Source organism: Battus philenor, unplaced genomic scaffold (genome assembly GCF_028537555.1).
Source record: "Battus philenor isolate CCGP_79_NKW_IND1 unplaced genomic scaffold, ilBatPhil1.0.hap1 SCAF_12, whole genome shotgun sequence".
In the NCBI taxonomy this organism is placed as follows: domain Eukaryota; kingdom Metazoa; phylum Arthropoda; class Insecta; order Lepidoptera; family Papilionidae; genus Battus; species Battus philenor.
This window is the reverse complement of record NW_027181674.1, coordinates 6,377,015-6,399,990: the sequence shown is the minus strand read 5'-3', so window position 1 is coordinate 6,399,990 and position 22,976 is coordinate 6,377,015. Positions and strand designations below refer to the sequence as shown.

General features: G+C 33.4%; 1 protein-coding gene across 1 annotated transcript in view; it reads left to right on the top strand.

The window, feature by feature from the left end:
• The window catches only part of LOC137932601 (protein argonaute-2-like), a 31,720-nt gene extending 13,682 nt beyond the window's left edge, over positions 1-18,038 (top strand). The window contains exons 10-22 of the mRNA XM_068776203.1: positions 2,248-2,341; positions 2,924-3,028; positions 3,668-3,798; positions 4,613-4,727; positions 7,258-7,425; positions 8,836-8,943; positions 9,738-9,854; positions 10,557-10,646; positions 11,271-11,399; positions 12,870-12,979; positions 13,604-13,697; positions 14,682-14,884; positions 15,580-18,038. Of these exons, the coding sequence (XP_068632304.1) occupies positions 2,248-2,341; positions 2,924-3,028; positions 3,668-3,798; positions 4,613-4,727; positions 7,258-7,425; positions 8,836-8,943; positions 9,738-9,854; positions 10,557-10,646; positions 11,271-11,399; positions 12,870-12,979; positions 13,604-13,697; positions 14,682-14,884; positions 15,580-15,676 (1,561 nt within the window). The 3' untranslated portion in view covers positions 15,677-18,038. The remainder of the gene's footprint in view (positions 1-2,247; positions 2,342-2,923; positions 3,029-3,667; positions 3,799-4,612; positions 4,728-7,257; positions 7,426-8,835; positions 8,944-9,737; positions 9,855-10,556; positions 10,647-11,270; positions 11,400-12,869; positions 12,980-13,603; positions 13,698-14,681; positions 14,885-15,579) is intronic.
• The last annotated feature ends 4,938 nt before the right edge of the window (positions 18,039-22,976 follow it).

The window sequence follows — 22,976 nt, the reverse complement described above, 5'->3', positions numbered from 1 at the left end:
CGTTGCCCCTCCGTTGGGGCTTTATTGTACTCATTACAAGAGTTCTGTGTTCCAAAAATAACTTTATAAAATGTTAAAATAGTTCATATTCGATGCAGCACAAGTGAAAAAATGGTTATTAGATTTAACTTTTTGTTATATTTTACGCTGATCTGTATATGTTAGAGCGATAATATAGAAACGGGACCCGGGATATCCCTCGGATATTCGTAGACACGGGATTAGTTTCTCTGGACTGTAATCGCAATCTTTATGATGTTTCTGATAATTATCGGAGTATTCAAGTGGCATGCGTGCATCGAATCGGCAAGCCTAAAATCTTGTCTTTCTTGATCCTTCTAACGTGCAGTCAGTATTCAAAAACCGTCAAAGTTTTCATTGAGACAAAATTAGCAGTAGAAAATTTTGTCAGTTTTATTGATACTTTTTTGAAAAAATTATACCCTGTTACGAACACGGATGACGCAGAATTAGTGCGAATTATTGACGAGTTGGATGTAACTGAAGAACATGGTGACAGTGATGTGGATGAGCAATTATTTGCGCCAAGCCGTCGGTGTCATCGCACAATATATAGCGACAGTGAGTCCGGTGAAGAATCGCAAGATGAAGTATGTGTAGTAGATTTGTCTGACGCTTGTCGTTCATCATAGCGTTATTCTTCCGTTTTAATATCCGACTTCTGTTATTGTATTGCAAATGTTGGCAAAATGCAATGTCTATACATTATATTAAAAAATGTATATAGAGCTATGACCAAATGATCACTTTTTTATGTGCAATTACTATTTGTCGTTTCATTCTCTCTTTATTTCCGAATATGCTGCTTTCCATATTTTATAAATATCACTTTATACTTTCGTTTTTACGAGCATTTTCGCAAATCTCAAATTCGCCGATTGGGTCCGGTATTCTTCACTTAGGCACGTTCTTTTTGCCGCTACTAAAAAGATTAATAACCATCACAGATTACAGAACTATTATTATTAATTATTTAACATTGAAAAGACGCAATGCATAAGTTCACTTTGCCGGACAATAAAAATATTAAAAAAATCTAACAAGTTAATGAGGTAATAAATCTGGTTATTACTACGGTTTTCCTTGCTATAATTTTACACAAAACTAAAATAGGGCCTTCGTGTTTCTCAAGACAGTTCAGCGGGTTCGAAGCGGCAGTGGGCAGACTGCTGCTGTGGCAAGACTTTGGTTGAAGGCTCCTTCTAACTGGTTGCATTGGAAATCACTTAAAGAGGTCTATTTCCAACCTTTCATTTCCCACAGCTAACATGATGATGTTTATACTTTCTTGGTTGTCAATCTTTATCATGGAAGGTCTAGGTCTTTATTACCAGCTTTTCTGATTCCTTCCGTTATTCAGAGGCCCGTCATCAGCTGCATAGAATTCGCCCTTCAGACTGGTGATTGCACTCTTGGTTTCTTCAAAACTACTCTTCCTACGATAACCTAATTATTGAAATTATTTGGTTGCATCTGAGCTATGTAGCCAAAGTAGTCTAGAATCCGCTTGTCAACTACAAGACCGAAAAAAGATATGTTGGTTCTCCTGACAATCCACATAGTGCGTAGCATCCTTAGCCGACACCAGATCTTAAAAGCGTCCATTTTGAATTGGTCTGACGCGCGGATTGAGGAGGGTTCAGATGATTGTGAATATCAGAGTTCTTAATTGTCTTATTTTTGAGGCATTGGAGACACTTCTGTTAAGCCAAATTCTGGTCATCTAACTAACATCGGATTTTTGGTTATTTCAGGTTGTCTTCAAATGTCCCTGTCACGCCTAACCTGATTACTGGTCATAGACCCCGATCTCGAATCTGAGGTTATTGATCTTCTTTCCCCGTATTGTGACACCTCTGCTTTAGTCACCGCAGGCTAACTTCAGAATGTAATCTTCGTAGAAGTTAAAAAAAGAGTGGGCAACATACACCCTTGGCGTTCTTCCTTTCCTTGTTTGATAGACTCCAAAATAACATCATTACCCAGATCTTAGATTCGTTCTTTATATAGGCCCAATATCAGTGATATTAGATGCATTGGTACACCCCGTTTCTCGAAGATACACTATAAACAATTCTAACGCACGTAATCGAATGCTTTAGAGAAGTCTAAAAACATAGGAGCTACTGTTCTGGCTTTTCTGACTACAACAATCACTATAGTAGTATATTCAAGTTGAATAAAGGAATATACTCAAAGTTCATTCTATCTTATCTTATTTTTCAGTTTGAAATTCCCTAATCTCAATTGTTTGTGGGTGGGACCGGCGAATAAAAATATTTATTTCCCAATGGAACTGCTGGAGGTTTCAGCTAGACAGGTAAATAAATAATGTCGTTTAAATAAGTGTACTCAAAACTGTTCATGTGCGTGGACAAGGGAATGCATAAAATATCAAAAATTAAATCACGAAAAACTTTACAGTTAGGTTGTTTTTATGGTATAATTAAAGGTGTGGTTTTAAAGTAGAGAATTGAGATCACATGAGTAGAAAGTAACTTCAAACTTTACAAAATAACTAGAACTTACCAAAATGTATAACCATTATCCTTCATAGTCTGACAATATTTGAACTTTTTTTAGGTGAACTGAAAGTCGCTATTTCTTTATACTATCTCACATTCGTTTAAGAGTTGACTTTTCCAGCTGCCTTTTAGACTCTCGTTTCAAAAGATGTTTGCTATTATTTCGATAACCAGATACACAAGATCTTACACACTGTGTTTGTGTAACGATAACTGTTATGTTCTAATTCGATTGAATTTTTTATACGCAGTATAAAAAAATTTGCACAAAAAAACTACATATAAACATAATTTGAGTACATAAATAATGATGCATATTATCTTACTACTTTAATTTAGGATAAAGTATAAGGCACTAATTTTTGAAAAAATTACAGTCATTGAAGAAGCAGCTGAATGAATATCAACTGTCAAGAATGGTGTCGGAAGCAGCCACCCCGCCCAATATAAGATTGAAGAAAATCCAAGAAGTCATTCGAGATGTTAGTATAGCCTATGATTTAAATGATACGTTTTCAGACCGATTTGTAACAGCAAGTTATATTTGAAAACTCTAAATGCTATTAACTGCTGAATCAAAAGCACATATGCGTTATTCTCTTCAACTTACGATTTATCTTTCGTTCATTGTTTTTTTTTTTAACATTTTATGGCTTTGCTAGAAAACCTGAACACAATGAAGGGTTTGATTTGTAATTTATCATCGATTAATTGATGATCAAAGCTTGCATTAACTGAAGCTTTTTTAATCAACAAATTAAAAAGCTGGCTGGCAAAAATCTATGAAGGTGGCATCCAACATTGACTTTTCATGCTGAAATGATGATGATAAATTATAATGTATAAAAGTTATCCATTTTTTTATAATATTTATTACTGGTTATATGTATAATATGTAATTCTCACCTGTTTAATAATATTCGTTAAAATAAATTTAAATCAAAACATTTAACCGATGGTGATTCACAGTGTTTTCTTAAAAGAATCTTCCAAAACACTTAGCAGGTTAACAATAGTTAAACCTAAGACTAATTTATTATATTCGTTGTATTTTGTTACCAAAATATAATATTTTTGATGTATGTATTATGCTATATTTTAAAACATTTTTTTTATTTCAGATGAAGTACACGAATAATCAATTTTTCCATCAATTTGGTCTTCAAATATCTGATAAATTTGTGGACGTTGAGGCTAAATTGTTGCAACCGCCTAAAATAATGGTCGGCGCCGGAAATGTAGTTATGCCTAGGTAACTACTTTATTATTTTAAATAACACATTTAATTTTTGACATTGTATGATCAGAAGTTGTCTTCGAAGAGTTACTAATAGATGAAATTAATGATACAAATACTTTTGGAGGTGTATGTATATGTAATCTAATACATGCGCAGATATCCGTTTGACTCGCTCATTCGCATCACGGTTTTTTTCTTTACAAAAGTGCTTTCCATAATAACTTTCTGCAATTTGTCATTATCAACTTTCAGGTCATTTTGTTTGCGAATGTCCCATGTTTTATAAACAAGCTAGCTGACCCTCGAACTTCGTCTGGCCTAACGTTCAATGAGTTGATAAATATAAAAAAATAATCTATCCGTTATAGAGTTATAAATGGCGTAACTAACATGACTGTGTTTTATATACATGTAAATATTGCTACATATGTATGTATATATACGTATATATATGTAGATATACATAGATATATATATATGTGTATATGTATATATGTGTGTATATATATATATATATATATATATATGTATATATGTATATATAAATGGTAATAGATTTTCTTTTTTATTTAACAGTTATAAATATTTATTGATTTAAAAGATGAACCAATGAAATTTTTACCGCTCGGCCTACCTACCTACACCAATTATGGCACATTAAAATCATATTTGTTACATTGACATTTTGCATGCTCGTTTGGTTTTATTTTTCCAGACAATGTAGCAACTGCATGTTTTATGTTTATGTAAATCTAGTTTCAATTAATGATTAGTTATGTTCATCTGTGTAAAACAATTTCTAATAATGATTTTGATTTTATTCTAGGAGAGGAGCTTGGATGGCTAATACTGTGCTTCAACCAGGAGCTCTCAAGTCCTGGGGCTTTGTGGCAATCGAAGCAGATCCGAGACAGTGCAACTTTGAACGTATTATTGATATGGTTAGTTATATTCTATATAATTGCTGAGACCTATAAAGCCGTGACATATAATCTATTGGTTCTTTAATTATATAACAGGACATAAAACCTAAATAATAATATACCAGCTGACTTCATACTTTAAAGTGTTAATAGTCTAATAGAAAATAAATTGAAGTGTTTTCCACAGTGATCAATTTATTTAACGATTTATGTCTAAATATTTAAACTATTACGCATAGCTCGTGCAACCGTTGGCCGCCGTTGGCTCCGAAAGATCCTCGATTGGCGATCATGAGTGGGTTGACGATAAATATGGATATCTCGCGAGCTAAAGACGAGATAGATATATATCTTTGCAATAGACAATAATCATTCAAGCTCGCGTGTATAACTTTATACTCAAAAGTCAATTTTTGTGATGGCTTATGGCTCGTTCAGAGTTAGAGAGAACGAGATGGGCTTATATAACAATTTACACGTAAAAGAAGGAGACGAATAGCTATTGCGTGTTTGTATTATAAATGTAAATTACGGATTTTCGGAAAGATGACATCACACACGCGAGCATTTAGCTTTTTTGTACTTAATGACAAAGACATAAAATGCTTTATAGGAATATTTCACACGTTTTATTCCGCTTTACTGAGCTCTAAGTTTTAGCTAAACGAGTCGAATATGTAAAGGATATATTTTAGTCTTAGCTGCCTTATTCTTTCTCTTAAAAATATAAAAGTGTGACATATCCCAGATCGAAAAGATATAAATCACTCTTTTCTTGCCAGGGATACATTTTGTCTAACTCTAGAAGACGAGACAAGTAGGCCCTTCCACTAGGTGGACCGGTGAGATAATCAAAAACGCGGAAAGTCGCTGGCTGACTCCTATCGAAAAGGGTATGATGGTGATCTTTAATGAGGCTTTTGCAGCGGGCGTCTATTAGTTGATACGGTGATATTTAAATGGAATCGGGCGTTATTTTGCGGAAGTCCATCCTAAGTAAGAAACGGACTAATATATAACTTCGGCACATGCAGTCGTAATCGTGCAATAAAGTGCACCGCCCGCCAGCCCGCTGATAAATGCGCATGCAGAGCCTCTGTGTTTGTCACTAATGGGTGTAATATTACTCCTGAAGATGCCCCGTGGAGGGGTGAAACACGTGTCGAGTGATTTAACGGTGGTAGTTATGTAATTCGCATTGTTTGCCGTATGGGCATTTATCAGCGGGCTGGCGGGCGGTGCACTTTATTGCAAGACTACGACTGCATGTGCGGAAGTAGCTATACATTGGCCCTTTTTTTAAAGACAGTGATAATTAAACAAAAATAAGTTTCATTTCTTACACTGCTTTGTAAATGCGTAAAAAAGCCGGTTTGGGCGAACGGCATAGTATTCCGGAATTCGACAGGTCACCCCAACATTGAAACCCTTCGTTTTCAAATCAATACTTTGAAAAAATAGCGCTGCATGGTTTGTCGCAAAAACAGAATCGCATGAATATTTGGAAATGTCGATAGTGTACAAACTGATTGGAAAGTCCTATATGCCTATAAACAAAGATTGGAATTATAAGAACATTTTTGCAAGTTCTTTGATGAACACAAACGTGAGCGCATTTCGTCTAAAAAGATCTAGACTAGGTTCGATTTGGAGGGAGAGAGAGAGAGGGAGAGGGGTCAGAGAGAGGGGGAGAGAGAGGGAGAGAAGGGAGAGACAGAGGGAGAGAGAGAGGGAGAGGGGGGACAAAGAGAGGGAGAGAGGGAGAGACGGAGGAAGAGTGAGACGAAGAGAGAGAGGGTGAGAGAGAGGGCGAGAGAGAGGGAGGGAGAGCGCGAGAGATGGTGAGGAGTGAGAGAGGGAGGAAGTGAGATACGAAAGAGAGGGGAGAGAGGAGAGAGGGAGGGAGAAAAGGAGATAGAGAGAGCGAGAGAGTGAAAATAAAAAATCAAAAGATTAAAAAAACCCTTAGACATTTAAATTTTAAAGTGATTATATACCCTAAAATGGAAGTAGGTGTTAAAACATTTTGCTGTCAATGTGCCATACATTCACCATTTACCTTACATTTGGTTATAGACGACAACTAAACATTTTGTATTTTAGGAATGTTCTTAGGCTAGCTTTTATGTTGTTCATTCCCGTTATGTTATACTCTGAAGTATAATTAGACTTTTACGTGGATACCATTCATTGTAATTTAGGCAAAGAGTAAAAAACGAAATTAAAAATTAACAAAACATTTTTTTATATACCACCTTTTAGTTATACATAACATATACTACATTGTATGCACTGTATGCTGTATATTATATTTAATTGAAATCATTAATCAAATACACTATACATATACTCCGCACACTAAACACACAAATTCCACTACACTCACACTACACTTTCGTAATTTATGGTCTGTATTGTTTTTTTTGGGTACTTCATAACTGGCTTAGTTTATCTATTAAAGTTTATATTTTGTTATGAGCAAATCTGTCAGCTTCAAAGAACCTTGGAATAACTAAATAAACTCGAAATTTTATATATTTACCCGCAGGTAATGCGCGTCGGCACTCAAATGGGCATGCAGGTGGCTAGGCCAAAGTGTACGCATTTCAACATACGAATAACTGACCTCATGGGCGTCTTGTTCTCGGCACTTGAAAAAGACATAAATTTCCTCTTCATCGTAGTCTCGAGATTTGGACGTGATTATTATCACAAGGTATGTTTGTATTACTTTCATTGATATACCAAACTGAAATTTTTATTTTATAACTTTGTATTTGTAATGTTATTTCTTGCATTTTTAATATTTCTTTAATACCTTGTCTGACTTTAATTTTTTGACTTAATAGGAGAAATGTTGCAAAAAACAACTTCGAAGTATTATCTAATATAATCCCTTTTGGATTCGATAGTATACTAATGGATAGATATTACTCAAACCTGCGTTGATTTATAGGCGCCGTTTTGTGAATATTCGTATGTCAACATAAAATCGGACTCGTTGATTGATGTCTGGCCACCCTTCTGATATATTTAATAAATTAAAGAGATTTATAAGTATATTCATATACTCCAAATGTTAACATTGTAATTACTGACTGCGAACTTTTTTCTGGCTAAAATTCAATAATTAGCAGATTTTAGATTTTTGAACTAATACAAAATTTAGTATGTTAATATAAAAAGATCTGTTATATTCATACCAGTAGAAACTCGTTACAGTCGAACAAAGAAACATATCGATCAGAAATCTTCAATTTCAATGTTTTGTGTTATTTTCAATAAAAAAAACATAGTCATTTCGCAAGCTGTTACTTATGTTCTCTTATTCATAACAAATTATTTAATAGACAAAATTTCAATGTCGTCTATTAATTATAATTTGTAGAGTTATAAATGTGCCATTCTTGAGTTATATATAAATAGTGTAACTACAAAACTTGATTTATATTCTTAGTTTGGCCGTAAGTACTATTATAATTGAAAATAAATAAAATGTTACATTCATACTTTGAATCTGCCATGTTTATATGATTGCTGATTCTGTTTTCTTGTTTTCGCACTAAAATCTTGTAAAATATTTTATGTTATTAAAAAGAAGTGAGGTGATAAAAAAGAACCGAATTTGTTGTTAATGCATAAAGTAGGTGTGGTGTCAAAAACTAATTTTAAATTCCTCCATAAGCTTGGTATTGGTGAAATGTTGTTGTAAAGTGCTATTGATACAATGAAACCTCCTTTGTTTGTGATAGAAAAACATCTGGTCGTCCACGTAGTGATCATACGAAAAAGGCAATGAAAGCAGCAGGGGAAAGAATTCGAAGAAATCTTTTCCGAAAGCAATATATTTTATCTCAGGAGATAAATAAAGCGAAATATATGTCGCGCATTTTAACAAATGACTTAAGACTTGTAGCCTATAAGAGACACACTGATTATTTCTCAACTGGTAATTTAAAAAAAAGGATGTGGTACAAATGTGATGTGGTCTAAACGACTACCTTTATTAATCACAGTAAAAAATATTATTTATTGTACAAAAATTTGTTATGCTCAGTTAAAAAAGTTTTATTTGTTAAATATTTTTATGGCAACACTAAGTAGATTGTATTTCTCCATATTCAAGGTAAAACGTTTTGCCGAGCTTGATGTCGGCATACTGACTCAATGTATAAAGGAAGATACTGCTGTTCGTCGTATGAATGATCAAACTGTTAAGAATATATTGTTAAAGGTAATGTTTATTTAACCTTATTCAAGAACCTTTCTGGCGTTTTTACTCATTGACGAACGAAAAATTTAATATTTTCGTAAGACCTCGCGGCTCACCAGTAAATCATATATCACTGAACTCATCTGTGACTCAAAACAACATCATATAAAACGCAAAGAACTTAGTTTAAGGCCAACAGAATCGAAAAAGTCGCATTAATGAAAAACAAACGACAAGTATTGCAATGAGACTGTCGAAAAGCGAACACCCGAGTGTAACAAGCAAGCAAAGCATTAGACATATTTTCCTGAAAAGAAATGTTTTCCTTTCTAATTTACAATTCCCGCAAACAAATACAAAGCGACACCGTTCATAAAGATGCCATGTATGCAAGAATAATATAAAAGAAATAACTTAGCTGTTTAAAACTGGTCACGTTCCACTGCATTTTCCTTTTTAATATATTTCATACCTTACACAATTAACTGTTTATTCGTGATATTATTATATATGCTCGGAATTTCGCTGCGAGATCGAATCGAGTGATGCCATGTGTATGTGATGTTGCCGGATGCGGCAAGACCGGTCATCGTGTCGATCTACAGGGAGGCCTACGCTTTGCAGTAGGCTTCTGTCGGTTGAAATGAAGAATATAACTAAATGAATTACACTTGAACACATCTATAGAGGTTTAAATATAAAACATACTGATACCTTGTATGGATAAGGTATCAAAAAGATCCAGACTTTCTTGAGTTTTGTGCTTAGCAATTCGTTCAGCGATGCATTTATATTTATATAAATTTGTGTTTTAGGTAAATTCCAAATTAATGGGCATAAATCAAGCACTAGACGGGCGCAGTATGCCGAACTGTCTTAAAGGTGCTGTTATGGTAGTTGGCGCTGACGTCACCCATCCATCACCTGACCAGGTTAATTAATTAATTATTTACACTTCTTATAGGGACGTCAACGAGTTTTAGTATCAGATAAAAAATCCTTAATGGATCTGTGTATATGTATACATAATAAGGTTATATTCACATATCTTACTACAAGATATCTTAGACGATCCTATTCATAGTTTTAAATCTAACTCTATGTTGATTAAAATTATATAAAAAAGTTTATTAAGTTTCAAACTATTTAATTTCCGTTTAGTTCTGTCAGTAAAAGTGAATCTAATTGAGAAATTCTATACATTTTAAAATGTTACTCAAAAAAATGTAAATGTGTATGTAAACGCTTATGTAGCGTTAGTAAGAAAAGAAAAAAAGATTGATTTCGTCGTCGTAGATCAAAATCGTCGCTGGCAGTCAAGTTGGCGATCGCAGTGTCGTATTATGGTATGCTGAGAATGGCTGCTGCCCATGCTTTAAAAAATTCAGAGCAGTAGCAATCCTAAATAGTTATGCAGGAGGATTGAATTATGTAAGAATGTATGCCGGGAATCGAACCTAGGTAGGTCCTAGGTTCGATCTTAAGCCTCAGTTCTCTAAAAAAAACAGCTCGATATTTGGGTCACTGTAATGAAGAGAGGTTCCCTTAAGCTACTTGTCCCGTTTTTTACCAGAATTCATAATTGATGCTATTCCTGCATAGAATATTTATACATATAATAAAATATTTTACAGTCAAACGTACCTAGCATCGCAGCCGTCACAGCATCGATTGATTCAAAATGCTACATGTACAACATCGAATTGAGCATTCAGACGCCTAAGGTAGGGGAAATTGATTATGTATATATTCATGTGATTTATTTTTATACTATTATAATAAGGCTATATAGATCTACGATAAAATGAGAGATTTTAACATATACAAACATAATTTTCATTGTAAATTAAAACATGGTGTTATGTAGTGATGAATTGTTTTTAACTTGCGAATGGGTACTGTATTACCCCTAAGGTAGACGACCGACTAAGGGACATCAAGAACCTCGGCTAGATTTCTTTTTTTATTGAATATTTTATTTATTGGGTGATTGCCTCGTGGAGGGGGTTTGCCATAGGATGATTATCAATATTATATTTACAGCTAACCGTGCCTTAGGTAAGGGCGGCCGATAATCCCCTCGTCTTACCATGTACACTTCAGGTAAATTACAGCGGTTTCGGCAACACTATACCACGGTGATCAAATGGAAGAAATCAGTCTTGGAGCTACCGATACAATCTGCATCGTTGACTGATTTAAAGATATATATATATATAAAAGTGATTTGTGTTGCATTACTACTGGTTTATCTAGTGAAATAGATAGCTAAACATCGTGCTAATTGTAATAAGATACATCATTTAATTATGGTTTTTTTTTAAGTTAAATCGTTTTTACTTTTACAGAAAGAAATTATTGTGGAATTTGAAGACATGATGGTGGAACACATGCAAGTGTTCCGCAAGCACCAGAACATGTTGCCTAGGAAGATATTCGTATTCCGTGACGGCGTGTCAGAGGGACAATTCGAGGAGGCAAGTTTTATTTACCTTTCAAATCTCGCCATTTCATTTTATGGTAGCTAAAAGATGCCCACTATAAGACCTGGACCTCTTTGCGCTGCCCGCATCCAGCGACTTCCTGCAATCTTGACTCCTTCGTCGGTCCATCGAGTGGGGGGCCTACCCATGCCGCGTCTACCGGCTCGTGGTCGCTAGTCGAGAACCTTGCGGCTCCAACGCTCCTCGGTTGTATAAGTAATTTGCCACGCCCACTACCTTTCATATTGACATTTGTGAAATTGACACACTGAAGGACATTGGTGTAACCAATTCAGCGGTTGTTATAAGACTACAACGAAGACTTGAGGAAACTTTTTTACTGGTAATGGAGACATCTTTGTCCTTAAATCATTCAGGACTCATTGAAGAACAATGTTCTAACGAACCAGAAATGAGAGCCCCTGTTATTGGTTTTATTAGTGACATAGTCAACCGAAAAGACGGTAAAAATTTGTCGTCATAAGTAACCATGTATGAAACAGAATTTAAATGTATTTATTGACATTACATATATCTTCATATATATGAATAGTGATTAAGCGGTAAATGATGAATAATCTAAAAAAAATAATTATCTTAATATTAAAAAAAATGTTTATTTCGATAACAAGCTTTGTTACATTCAACTTAATATAACTTTTTTTAATTTTCTTTTAAATCGCTAATAATTACTAGTTACATATTTCTAATAGTAAAACCTTTCATTAATTTGTGCCGCCATTAACAACCTATAACAGTGTTTATGAAGTGCCGTCTATATGTAGCGTAACGCAATAGGTATACTTTGCGGTTACTGAAATGTGCTGTCATTATATATATCTAGAGATTGGATAATCTGATGACCATTTCCTCAATGCAGTTACGTAGTGAAATTATAGAGTTAACCCTAATAAGATATAGATAAAACCAAAGGAGTGATTAAAAAAAAATTATGTCTTGCAGACACACCCATTTGTTCTCGCGCTAGTACACACTGCTATATTATTGTGTCGCACTTCCTTATTTGCATCTCGTATTTTTTCGATACAATAATCTTTTCCTTAACCCTTTCGCTACCAGCGCCGGAGTTAGCCGGCGTCCATCTTGTAAAGTGGGCGTATGTGTAGATCCCTGATTTATCACCGCCCAATAAATTACTAATAATTATCCTTACTTCTATTTTTAATTAACGTATCAGAAAATCTTTAAATATGTAACACAAATGAGTGTTCGAACATCAGCTTACTGCCATGCAATGTGCCACTTCGCGGCGCACATGCCCGGTTTAGAAGCGTCACTTCGGCGGAACGGACTGCGGTAAGGAAAGGGTTAAAAAGCCAACGGCTAAATTTATCCCAATACGAACACCCGTTAAATAAATATTACTAATTATCACAAGTGCATGTCGTTCTTACAAAAACTTTTTAAAATTTTGTTATAGATATTCATGTCATTATTTTTCAGGTAATGAACTGCGAACTTTCTGCCGTGTACAGAGCATACCAAAGAATGACTGGGAATAGCGAGAGACCTGAAGTTTTATTCCTACTCGTTCAGAAGAGACATCATACGAGGTTTATACACATTTATTAATTCCATTTATTGTATAAAACTTACCATTGACGCGCTTTTCTCCTATGTGTTACTGCGATTGATGAACTACCCTCAGAATTGCGGCATAGTTTATTACAAAAAAGTTTACTACAAAGGATTTTAAACACAAGTAACTTTTGTGCAATTTTGTTGTTTTTTTTGGTCATATTATCTCTGGTAACACAGATATAAATATAAACCCGGACGGTTTGTTGTGTTACATTCCATCAAAAAAAGCTTTGTAATTGATAATAAAGAAAAATAAAATTAGTGAGACCTACGAAATTTCCACGCAATTCTATCATTATGCAAAAAATAAATATCATTTTAGAACGTTTAAAAAATAGGTATCGTAAGGTTATTGTGTACGTTATTAGTTTTTATTTCATTAAAATCATTGTCGTCATTTCTGTCATATGACGTCCACTGTTGGACATAAATAAGCCTTCATAAATATAAAAAAGGACCCATTTGAGGCGGCTTGCATCCGGAGTGTTCCAAAGACCTCATTAATGTGGTCATTTGTCCATTTTGCGGACGTCCTACGCTAGCATTACTGGTTTGTTTACTTAGTTTTTTCTTAACTAGTTTTAATCTTATTACAGATTCTTCACCGATATGCATGATTCACAAAATGTCGAGCCCGGAACCGTTGTAGATACAAAGATCGTGCACCCAAAGGAGCTTGATTTCTATTTGGTAAGACTTAGTTTCGTATATGCATATGCATAAGTCTTGAGGTGACTGGATAATCCTGGAATGCCTAATTCAAGTCAACTTCATATTTTAGACATCGATTTGATAATTTTGAGCGCCTGGTAGCTGCATCGTTAGACTATCAAGGATTGTCCAGTCATTATGGGACATATTGTAAATAAGTTGCAAGTTAAGCGGCCGTTAACGCCATCCATCGGCGCCGTTCCAACTACAGTCTGCAATAAAAATGGACAGTATATTGTTTGCAAAATGTATGACTAAATATAAAAATATTATAGAACGACTCGAACAATTCGGTAGTACATTAGATATTGGGATTACGTCGAAGGGATGATGATGATGATGTTGAATCAAGGAGTAGTAATGGGAATGTATATTTTCCTAAGTCAGTTTTTGTTAGGAAATTATGTCGAATTTAATAAGTTATTTTAGTGCTACCGGAACCGCTAACCAGGAGGCCGAGGTAAAAAGAGCACGAGCAGGGTAGCAGTTTCGGTTGGTCGAGAGTAACTGGAAAGTCTTGAACAGAAATTATCTCACTCAAAATAAAAAAAGCTTAAGCTTAAAAAAATTAAATATATACTCAACTTGCCTTCGTCTGGCTTGATGCGACGGTCAACACAATGATAGAAAATTCAGTATTGAGACGTATATTTAATACAAACAACAACAAAATACTAAGCTAAACGATGCGGTAAATTTGTTTCTGTAAATTTAATAATTTATTAAGCACATGCTCTGTCACAAGGCGCATTACTCTATTTTAGGGTATGTTTTCGATAAAGATATTAGGAAATGTATGGTGATATTTTAAAGGATTTTTTTTGTTTTAACAAAAAAAAATTACAAAACTTAGTGCAGTGTTTTGTTAGTTCTTCTCAGTAGGCGGCGCTATATGAATTAACGGAAAGTTTATTTTATTTAAGAAAACCAGTTTTGACTTTAACTTTGAATAAATTTTTTCAGGTATCGCATCAAGCTATAAAGGGCACAGCGCGGCCGACAAGATATCACGCGGTGTGCAACGACGGCGGGATCCCGCTCGAGGAAGTGGAGCAGCTCACGTACTACTTGTGCCATTTGTACTCGCGCTGCATGCGCGCCGTGTCCTACCCCACGCCCACTTACTACGCGCATCTCGCCTGCCTGCGTGCCAAGTCTCTCACTTAGTACGTAACTTGTATTAATATTAGACGATTTGATGTTGTCTTCGCGCACATATTGCTGGCACAACTCTACTATCTCAATACTTTTGTTTGTCAATCTCGCGCCGATTTTAATGTATGTATGTCTATGGAACACATTCCCCCTTTAATACGCCGCCAGTTACATAATAATCACACCCGGCATAATCAGACGCCGCGCCGTTCCGAGACCGAGACTTGTGCCCGGAGACGATGTTGCGGTGACCTAAAGACAGGCATCATACAACACATTTAACAGCCGTTCGGAAACCAACCAGCTTTAACGGAACCGAGCTCAGTTCATATATGAAAGGGATCGCCAACCGCACAGTGCTAACTACTGTATTACTACTATCAAATTCTATTATCCAATTAGGATCATTTACAGCAAGGTTTTCCAAAATTATGTAGGTGGACTCCCAGGTGTCAGGGGGGTTTCACGCGACGGGGGAAAACTGAGGATGTCAACTGCTGGACATAGGCCTCCACTATAGATTTCTTATAAGACCGGTTGGAAGTAGCTTGCGTCCCGATTAACAAGGTCCTCTTTACGTGAACAGGTTTTTTTTTTTTTAAAAAAAAAACCACTCTAAACCTAAGTTACGTTTCTTTAATCCTGAGACTAGGAATATGTTACATATAAATATTTTAATAACATCTCTTATATTCTCGCATTCTAGTGGCGATAAGTTCAACAATGAGGAGTTGGAGAAACGGCCAAAGAGACTACACGTCCTGAAGAAGATGCTGGATTTCAGTCGAATGTTCTTCGTTTAAATTTCTATAACTTCACATAAAATTTTTAAAAAATTATGTTATTTTGTTAAAAATACTTATATAAACTTTGAATTTTTTTTAAATTATTGACTGAGTTACTATATTTTGTGACATTTGCTATCTAATAAAGATCTATTTTCTATAAATTAGGCAAAATTGTTGTTTTATAGGTCCAGTACACAAGGGACACTCAGAAGTTTTGGAAAAAAATTATTTTTTTTTTCTTTGGAAAGAATTTAATATACATTTTAGTTTATAACGTTTTAGTTAAGAAAGTCTCCAATATCTTATATTTCGTGTTTAAAACGATTTTCAAAGCAGTTTCAGTCTGCAATATCACAGACTTCGCGAACGTTGTAAGTCTAGAGACACTATAAAAACTATTTCGTTGAGTTAGCTTTCAATTATATGAATAAAATAAAAAGTTTAATCGCAGATTGCAGCCGGCTTTGAGGTCGTAGGGTAGTATATAACGATTTTATATACGCAATAATCGTTGCAATCTTCACATTATGCTAAAACCTTTTCCTGGTTTTCCTTATATTTTCCATTCTGTACACATGTTTACTTTTTATAAGAACAAGAGAAGCCTCGATGAAGTTTATTCCACCAATTCTGTTCCCAATAACGCTTTTCTAACAGGTAGTAATGTTGGCCAGGCAGTAGCAACTGCCTAAGTCGATGTTAGGCCCTCTCGGGAGCCCTGGAGTCTGAATGCAAAACGTGTATTGAACGATTGACAACTCAACATAATATATTCTCAGCTAGTAGCCTCCGCAAAGCGTCTTATCCATACATAGTTAAATGTTTACGATTTTATAACAAACGATGTGATAAATTTATCTCTATGTAAATTTAAGAAATAAGCACAAGCTCTGCGAAAAGGCATATTAATCTAATTTACAGTATGTTCACGAAATGCTATTTGAAAATGAATTCTCCTTATTTTAAAGAAAAAAAAAAAACAAATCCCTCTTGTTAAGTTTGTTGATTATATATATTTGTAATAATCTCATATAATAAAGCTACTTTAACTTTGTAGCTGAGCTTCTTTTTAAACCTTATGTATATCACTCTATGAAGCACCCACCCAAGAGCCCGACGCCCTACCAATCTGAAAGCGGTAGTTAGCAGCAACCCGAGGCGCCAGAAGATGATCAAACTCCGGACCAGTGCAGTAGTCCAGTTAAAAAAAGACAAAATAAAACCACAAAAAACGATCGCTTTTTTCATGCAACAAATTTAAGTGTTTAAAACTAGCTATTTTAGGCACCATATTTAACAAAGTGTATCGAAAACAAAATAGACATCTGTTTTTAATTTACAGTAAAAAAATTCTTATGTGCAATTTTTTATAAGACAGGAGATAGTTAAAAGTAGTTTAAAAAATTAAAGGCATAACTGAAAAAATCAATTTAAACATGATTTAGAAATTTCCGCTAAACTTTCTGAGTGCCCTTGTAACAGAAATACAATACATTTATTTAACTACACTTGATATGTAATGACTAATTTTTTATTAAAACTTAGGACTGATACATTAAAAAATCGGTTTTGAGCGTTGTATTTATAGATTGATTTTAAACTTGTTTCAATGTGTTAATATATCCACTTACATATTAATAAATCTATTAGAAATACAATATTACATGCATCAATGTACGTGATGCATTTTTAAATATAATTTGTCTATATTTCCAACAAGAAATGATATAGCTTTCATATTAGAGAACATTCTAACAGGGCTGTCAGACGTTAGAGTAAGTACGCGAACTTGTGGCTCGGCGATTATTTGCGCGTCTATCACGAGTACTTTAAAATCGCCGCCTAAGTTCGTCAGCGATCGAACCGGTTTGAAATGTTCGCGGAACATCTCAGCTCACAGGTTTTTTAAGTTCGTCATATTTTTTAAGGATCTGAAGCGACTTCACGTATGATGTGTTTAGAATTTGTTTATTTTACTATATTTATTATCTATAATATATTTATTACAGAGAGTTAATTTTTTCCATTACTTTTTGAATATATCAATGTTTTATCACTTGTTTAAAACTTTATTTGCAAATGTTTTTTTAATTTAAATTGAATTGAATTGTAATTGTACTAAATATTAAATAGTACAGACTCGCGGTATTATAAAATTATTAGCAATAACATTATTTCTGAAACCGTGAAAATAAAAGAAGTGAAATAATATATGGTTTAAAATCAATAATAGTCGTTTGTGTTATACTAACTTATAAGTTTTAAATTTTATAGCAGTATGAATTATTTGATAATAAATAATATTTCCTAAACATTTTGTATGTATTATATATATATATGTATTTTGTATGAACAATTTTGATCGTGTGGCGATTACATCGTTTGACATCGCGATCTTTATAAGATCAATCATGTGTCACCGCTTTAAATTTAACATTATTTTTTGTCAAATTAAATTAAATCACAAGAAACGAGTCCACAGATCCTTGCCAAATGCATTTTGTACTTAAGTTCCATTATGTCATTTTATGAATTATTTTCCTATCCTAATTTTTTTTGATTTGTTTTGATCAAATATTCCTAATTAAATAAGATGTTAAATCATGCTGATATTTAATTATAATTTCATGAAAGATTAAATATTTCAATAACGGTAATAGGGTATATTATGTAGATGTTTCCTATTAAACTTGCTTATTCAGTATTAACATAAATTTTATTTAAATTTACCTTAATCTACGGAGGTTTAACCTGGTCAGATTTTGTGCGAGCGAAAAGCTTTGGTATACTCGCTCTGCCCTGAAGAAATTTCTTACCTCAGGGCTCTGCAAACTCGCAGTCGCTCAACGAGTCATGGAGAGGGCTTTTCTTTGGATTTCTCGGTGGAATCAGTAATGAGGAGAGCCGTATATGGGCTGATATAGCCCACCGGATTGGTAAGATAAAATGCCCGTGGGCAGTCCACACCACTCATAACGATTACCACAGAAAATGTAAGATACAGGCCTCTTCCTACCGGTTCCATTGTAAATCTAGGGGGGCTCCCTATGTTCAGTAGTGGACATCATATGATTGGAATGATGAGGTCTATGAAACGCTTTCGCAAGTGTTCGAAATTCCACCGGGTCGGAAGAAAGCTCTCATTGTAATTGAAAACATACTGTTATTTATTTATTGGGATTTACTCAATGTGGACAACATTTCGCCGAAGTCGTTTATCAAGAAGACTGTAAGTACGTTGTTAATATATTGCGGCGGACATGGGTTTTGGCGCCGACACTACGTATAATTTCGCCATGAATGATGTTTCTTCGCCACGGAGATACGCCACAAACAAATAGCAATTTTTGTGTTTTTTTATGAGGTTTTTCTAGGTTAACATTATCTGAATGTTACAAAACATAGATTAAATAGGAATCATTGCTTGAACATACTCTCAAAATAGCAGATCAAAAAGAAACCATCCCAAAGTAAACGGTAACAATTGAGCAAAAGCACCCTTAGCTTGGTATTACTAACCGATGAGATAATTGTATTGAACACAACAAACTTACGGAGTATCAGTATCTGTAAAGGGTGATTGAAAATGGATGTAAAAGCTTTAAAGTATTGCTTATAAATAATCTATACATTAAAAGTTAATAAACCTATAACCAACCATCCCATAAGGACCTTTTTGTTTTGGGGGGATGGACAAGACTACATGGGGTTTCTCCCTACCCTTTGTTTCTACGGAACACGCAGGTGCCACTGAGTATTGTGCCAATACGCATCCCGGAGCAAAGCTGAACCAGCCCGAGTATACTCCCTGAGCCTCAGCAACATGAGACCACTTCTAAAGTATTGGCGGTAGTACCTGGTCGAACTATTACAAAAATTACCGTTCATGGTAAATTGTAAATATTAAACAAAGTGTAAGTACACGGTTTTAATCACATTTTTTTATTCTTGTAATTATATTTTTATCTATGATTGATAAGCTATATGGATTTCCTCTCTTTCTTTTAAATTTTTACCTTGACATCCTCTGCGTAAAATATCCGCCAATGACTTCGCATAAGCGAGATGTAATACGCAAAACGTGTTGCATGCGCCGTAAAAATATGAATATGTATGAATTTGGCAGATTCTTTATCTTCATTGAAGGCGAATAATATTCGCCCATTCATTACCAATCATATGTGTGTGTATATGACACTATTTTCTTTCTTTATTCGGTAATAGATAAAAGATAGTGATATTTTTCAAGACTGCTGCCGTAAACGAGCATCTAACTTAAATAAAGCGAGAAAACAAGAATTTAGTATTATTAGGTAAGTTTTGTCCTCGAGTCGAATGTCGAATTATTTATTGAAATATGTATTTATTAATGATGTTTTCATTACCATGGAGCATGAGTAAATCAATTTATACTTAGCAATAAATATTGTTACAAGAAGCACGATTTAACCACAGACATATCTGTATTAATCTTATTAATCCTGTTTATAAAAAACCAACATTATAGAACAATGTAATTTATCTAGATGCTTCAGAGACAGTTCCAAAAATTGTATTAAAAATAAAATATAAGATAAGTACCTTGAGTAGTCATTATTATTTAATAACATAAATCTGGTAAGAAATACAATACATTAAAAATATCAGAATATAATATGCAAATACAATACAGATCATTAACAAAAGAAAAATAACTATTACTAGTATACACTATTATTTTCCAATTATTTCAACAATAATGAAATAATCTCTTGATTTCAAAATCTTTATATATCAAGACCTAAAATTTGTTAGCTTTTGTATAACTAAATAAAATACGGGTATGTTTCGACAAAATTAAAAAAATACAACTATTCAATTTTCAATATTCATTTTTTTAAATTTTCTAGTTTCTTTGCATTTAATTTTATTTGTAGTAAGAACCATTAACAAAGTATTAGGACCCTTATAAAATATCCGTGCGCTGTGATGATGACAAAAAAAAGATAAATTAAAAGCCGACTTCTTAAGTTATGACGGTATGGAAATATGGATTAATTTTAATATAAATAAACATAATTTTTATTAAAAATCTGTAGTATCGCAAAACAATAAATTTTAGATAAACCTCACCCACATGCATGCCTCTACTTCTTTTGTTTACGCAACAAAAAAAATAATTAAAACGAATTCGCGTGTGATATTTTATCGCCTAGATACATGATATTAACATCGAATCCTTTGTTTAGGTCTTTTTTATATCAAATAAAAAAGAATATTATTTAATTGCGACAAAGCATTGTTTTTTTTTGGTAATACGTTATGTGATTCTAGATTTTATGTTATTACGTTAAAGCATAAGATTTTGCTTCGGGGTCAGTGTCATTTAAGTCGTGCCTCTGGTCACGTAGCTGTTTGTATCTATACTCTGGCGAAAGACTAAAATAACAAAACGTTACGTTTAAGATATGAATGCTTAAAACTTAATTTGTCGTGAACGAGTGTCTACTTTTGGTATTGTAGTGTAGAAAGAGAAAGGCTAAGAAAAGGCGAGAGAGTAAGGAAGCGTGAATATTACCGGTTTTTTTTTTCTAATTCCAAATATGATATCTAAAATAATTTATAAAGCATTTATCGTACTAACGTGATTGCATGGGAAATATATTAAATTGTTAATTTTGTATTTAATATTTAAGAATTTGTTTTCGTACTTTTATCCACCTAAAATTTTTAAAATTTTGTAATATTTTTAAAGTGACCACTTGATTTAATCAAAAACAGAATTCAAGAAAAGTCCAATTTGGTACAAACTATATATATTTAAGTAGATTTATATATGTAGATTATATTACAGATGCTATATATATAAGATATAGATATATAAGAGCATCCTTGAACTTAAAACTACGAGGGTTTCATCGGCGATCTGATCTGAATAGAGACCTGTCACTTATAATATCCTTAATAATAGAGCAATTAATTCCCCAAATTTAATAAAATTTAATAAAAATAAGTAATAATAATAATATAATAAACTTTTTATATTTAATACAGTTACCAAAAAAAATACTAATTTTAAGAAGCTTAGCAACAGATATAACAAATTTATCTTCATTTCAAATGCTACCCTTATATAGATCACTATCTTTTTATATTGATATATATATAGACCAGATTGTCACATGTATATCTTCTATGTACCGTCATAATTTTCTTCAAGCGACTATTATTTCTGAATATCTTTAGCGCTTATGTTATAAATTGCTCGAACAGCTCTCTTCTATAGCATATAAATTTTATCGATTTCAGCAGCAATGTCTCATAAAAGTAACCTATAGTAAACTAAATTATAAAAGAAATAAATTAAAAGTGTAAATACTTGTACTGAAAATAAAAGCAATAAGAAAAACTGTGATGTATATGTATAAGATGTAAAATTAACTGTAAAATCTGTACTTTATTATGAATTGTATAATAGACTAAACTATTTTAATTGAGGATGGAAAGTACAAAGAATTATGGAATGACAGAACAGAAAGATAGATATTCTTAGGAGTGGAAGAATAGAATAAAAATAATATAAAGAAAGTTAAAAATTAAATAAACAAAAATAAAATCCCTGTTCCCGAATAAATAGGGCTGGTACGAGAGGTCCACCATAGGGCGCTATATAAAAAACCTAAAGTACATAATATTTAGTGTCTAACAATTGACAGATAAACACATGTCGCGGCACGGAGTGTGTTCGATGAATCACAAATATGAAGGTCCTATTGTAGTTCTGCGTCTAAGGTTGGTCTAAGAAAAACTAGTATTGACTACACTAATTATCCCATTAATGACTTGTACATTGCTTTCAGGTCTCATTGCTTCAATATCAGGCAAAATGAACTTTACGTTAACTTTGTATATTCGCATAATCCGTGGACTGAAATTTATTATATAATAAATATTGAAATCTGTCTGTATGTAATATCAGTTAATTACTCTTTGACGTAATTTTGTTGTTTGTCATAATCCAGTGAAATATTGAACTTGACAAGTCGCTATTGCAACTACATTTTTCACGTCTGACATGTTTATTGACGAGGCTAGGGCGAGATATTTAAAAAAAATGTATTCTACGGCCAAATAGGAAAGTGTATACCTGATTGCCTTTGAACTTGTCATGTTTTGTAATAAACTGTAAGGTTATTCGTTTATTTAATGACTGGAAATTAAAAAAAGTTCTTGCACTCGTTTGTTTGATAACAGTACACAAAAAGATGTAATTGTTAAAATAATTTATCACTAAAATAAATAATTTACGATGTCTATTTATATTTTATATCTAGAT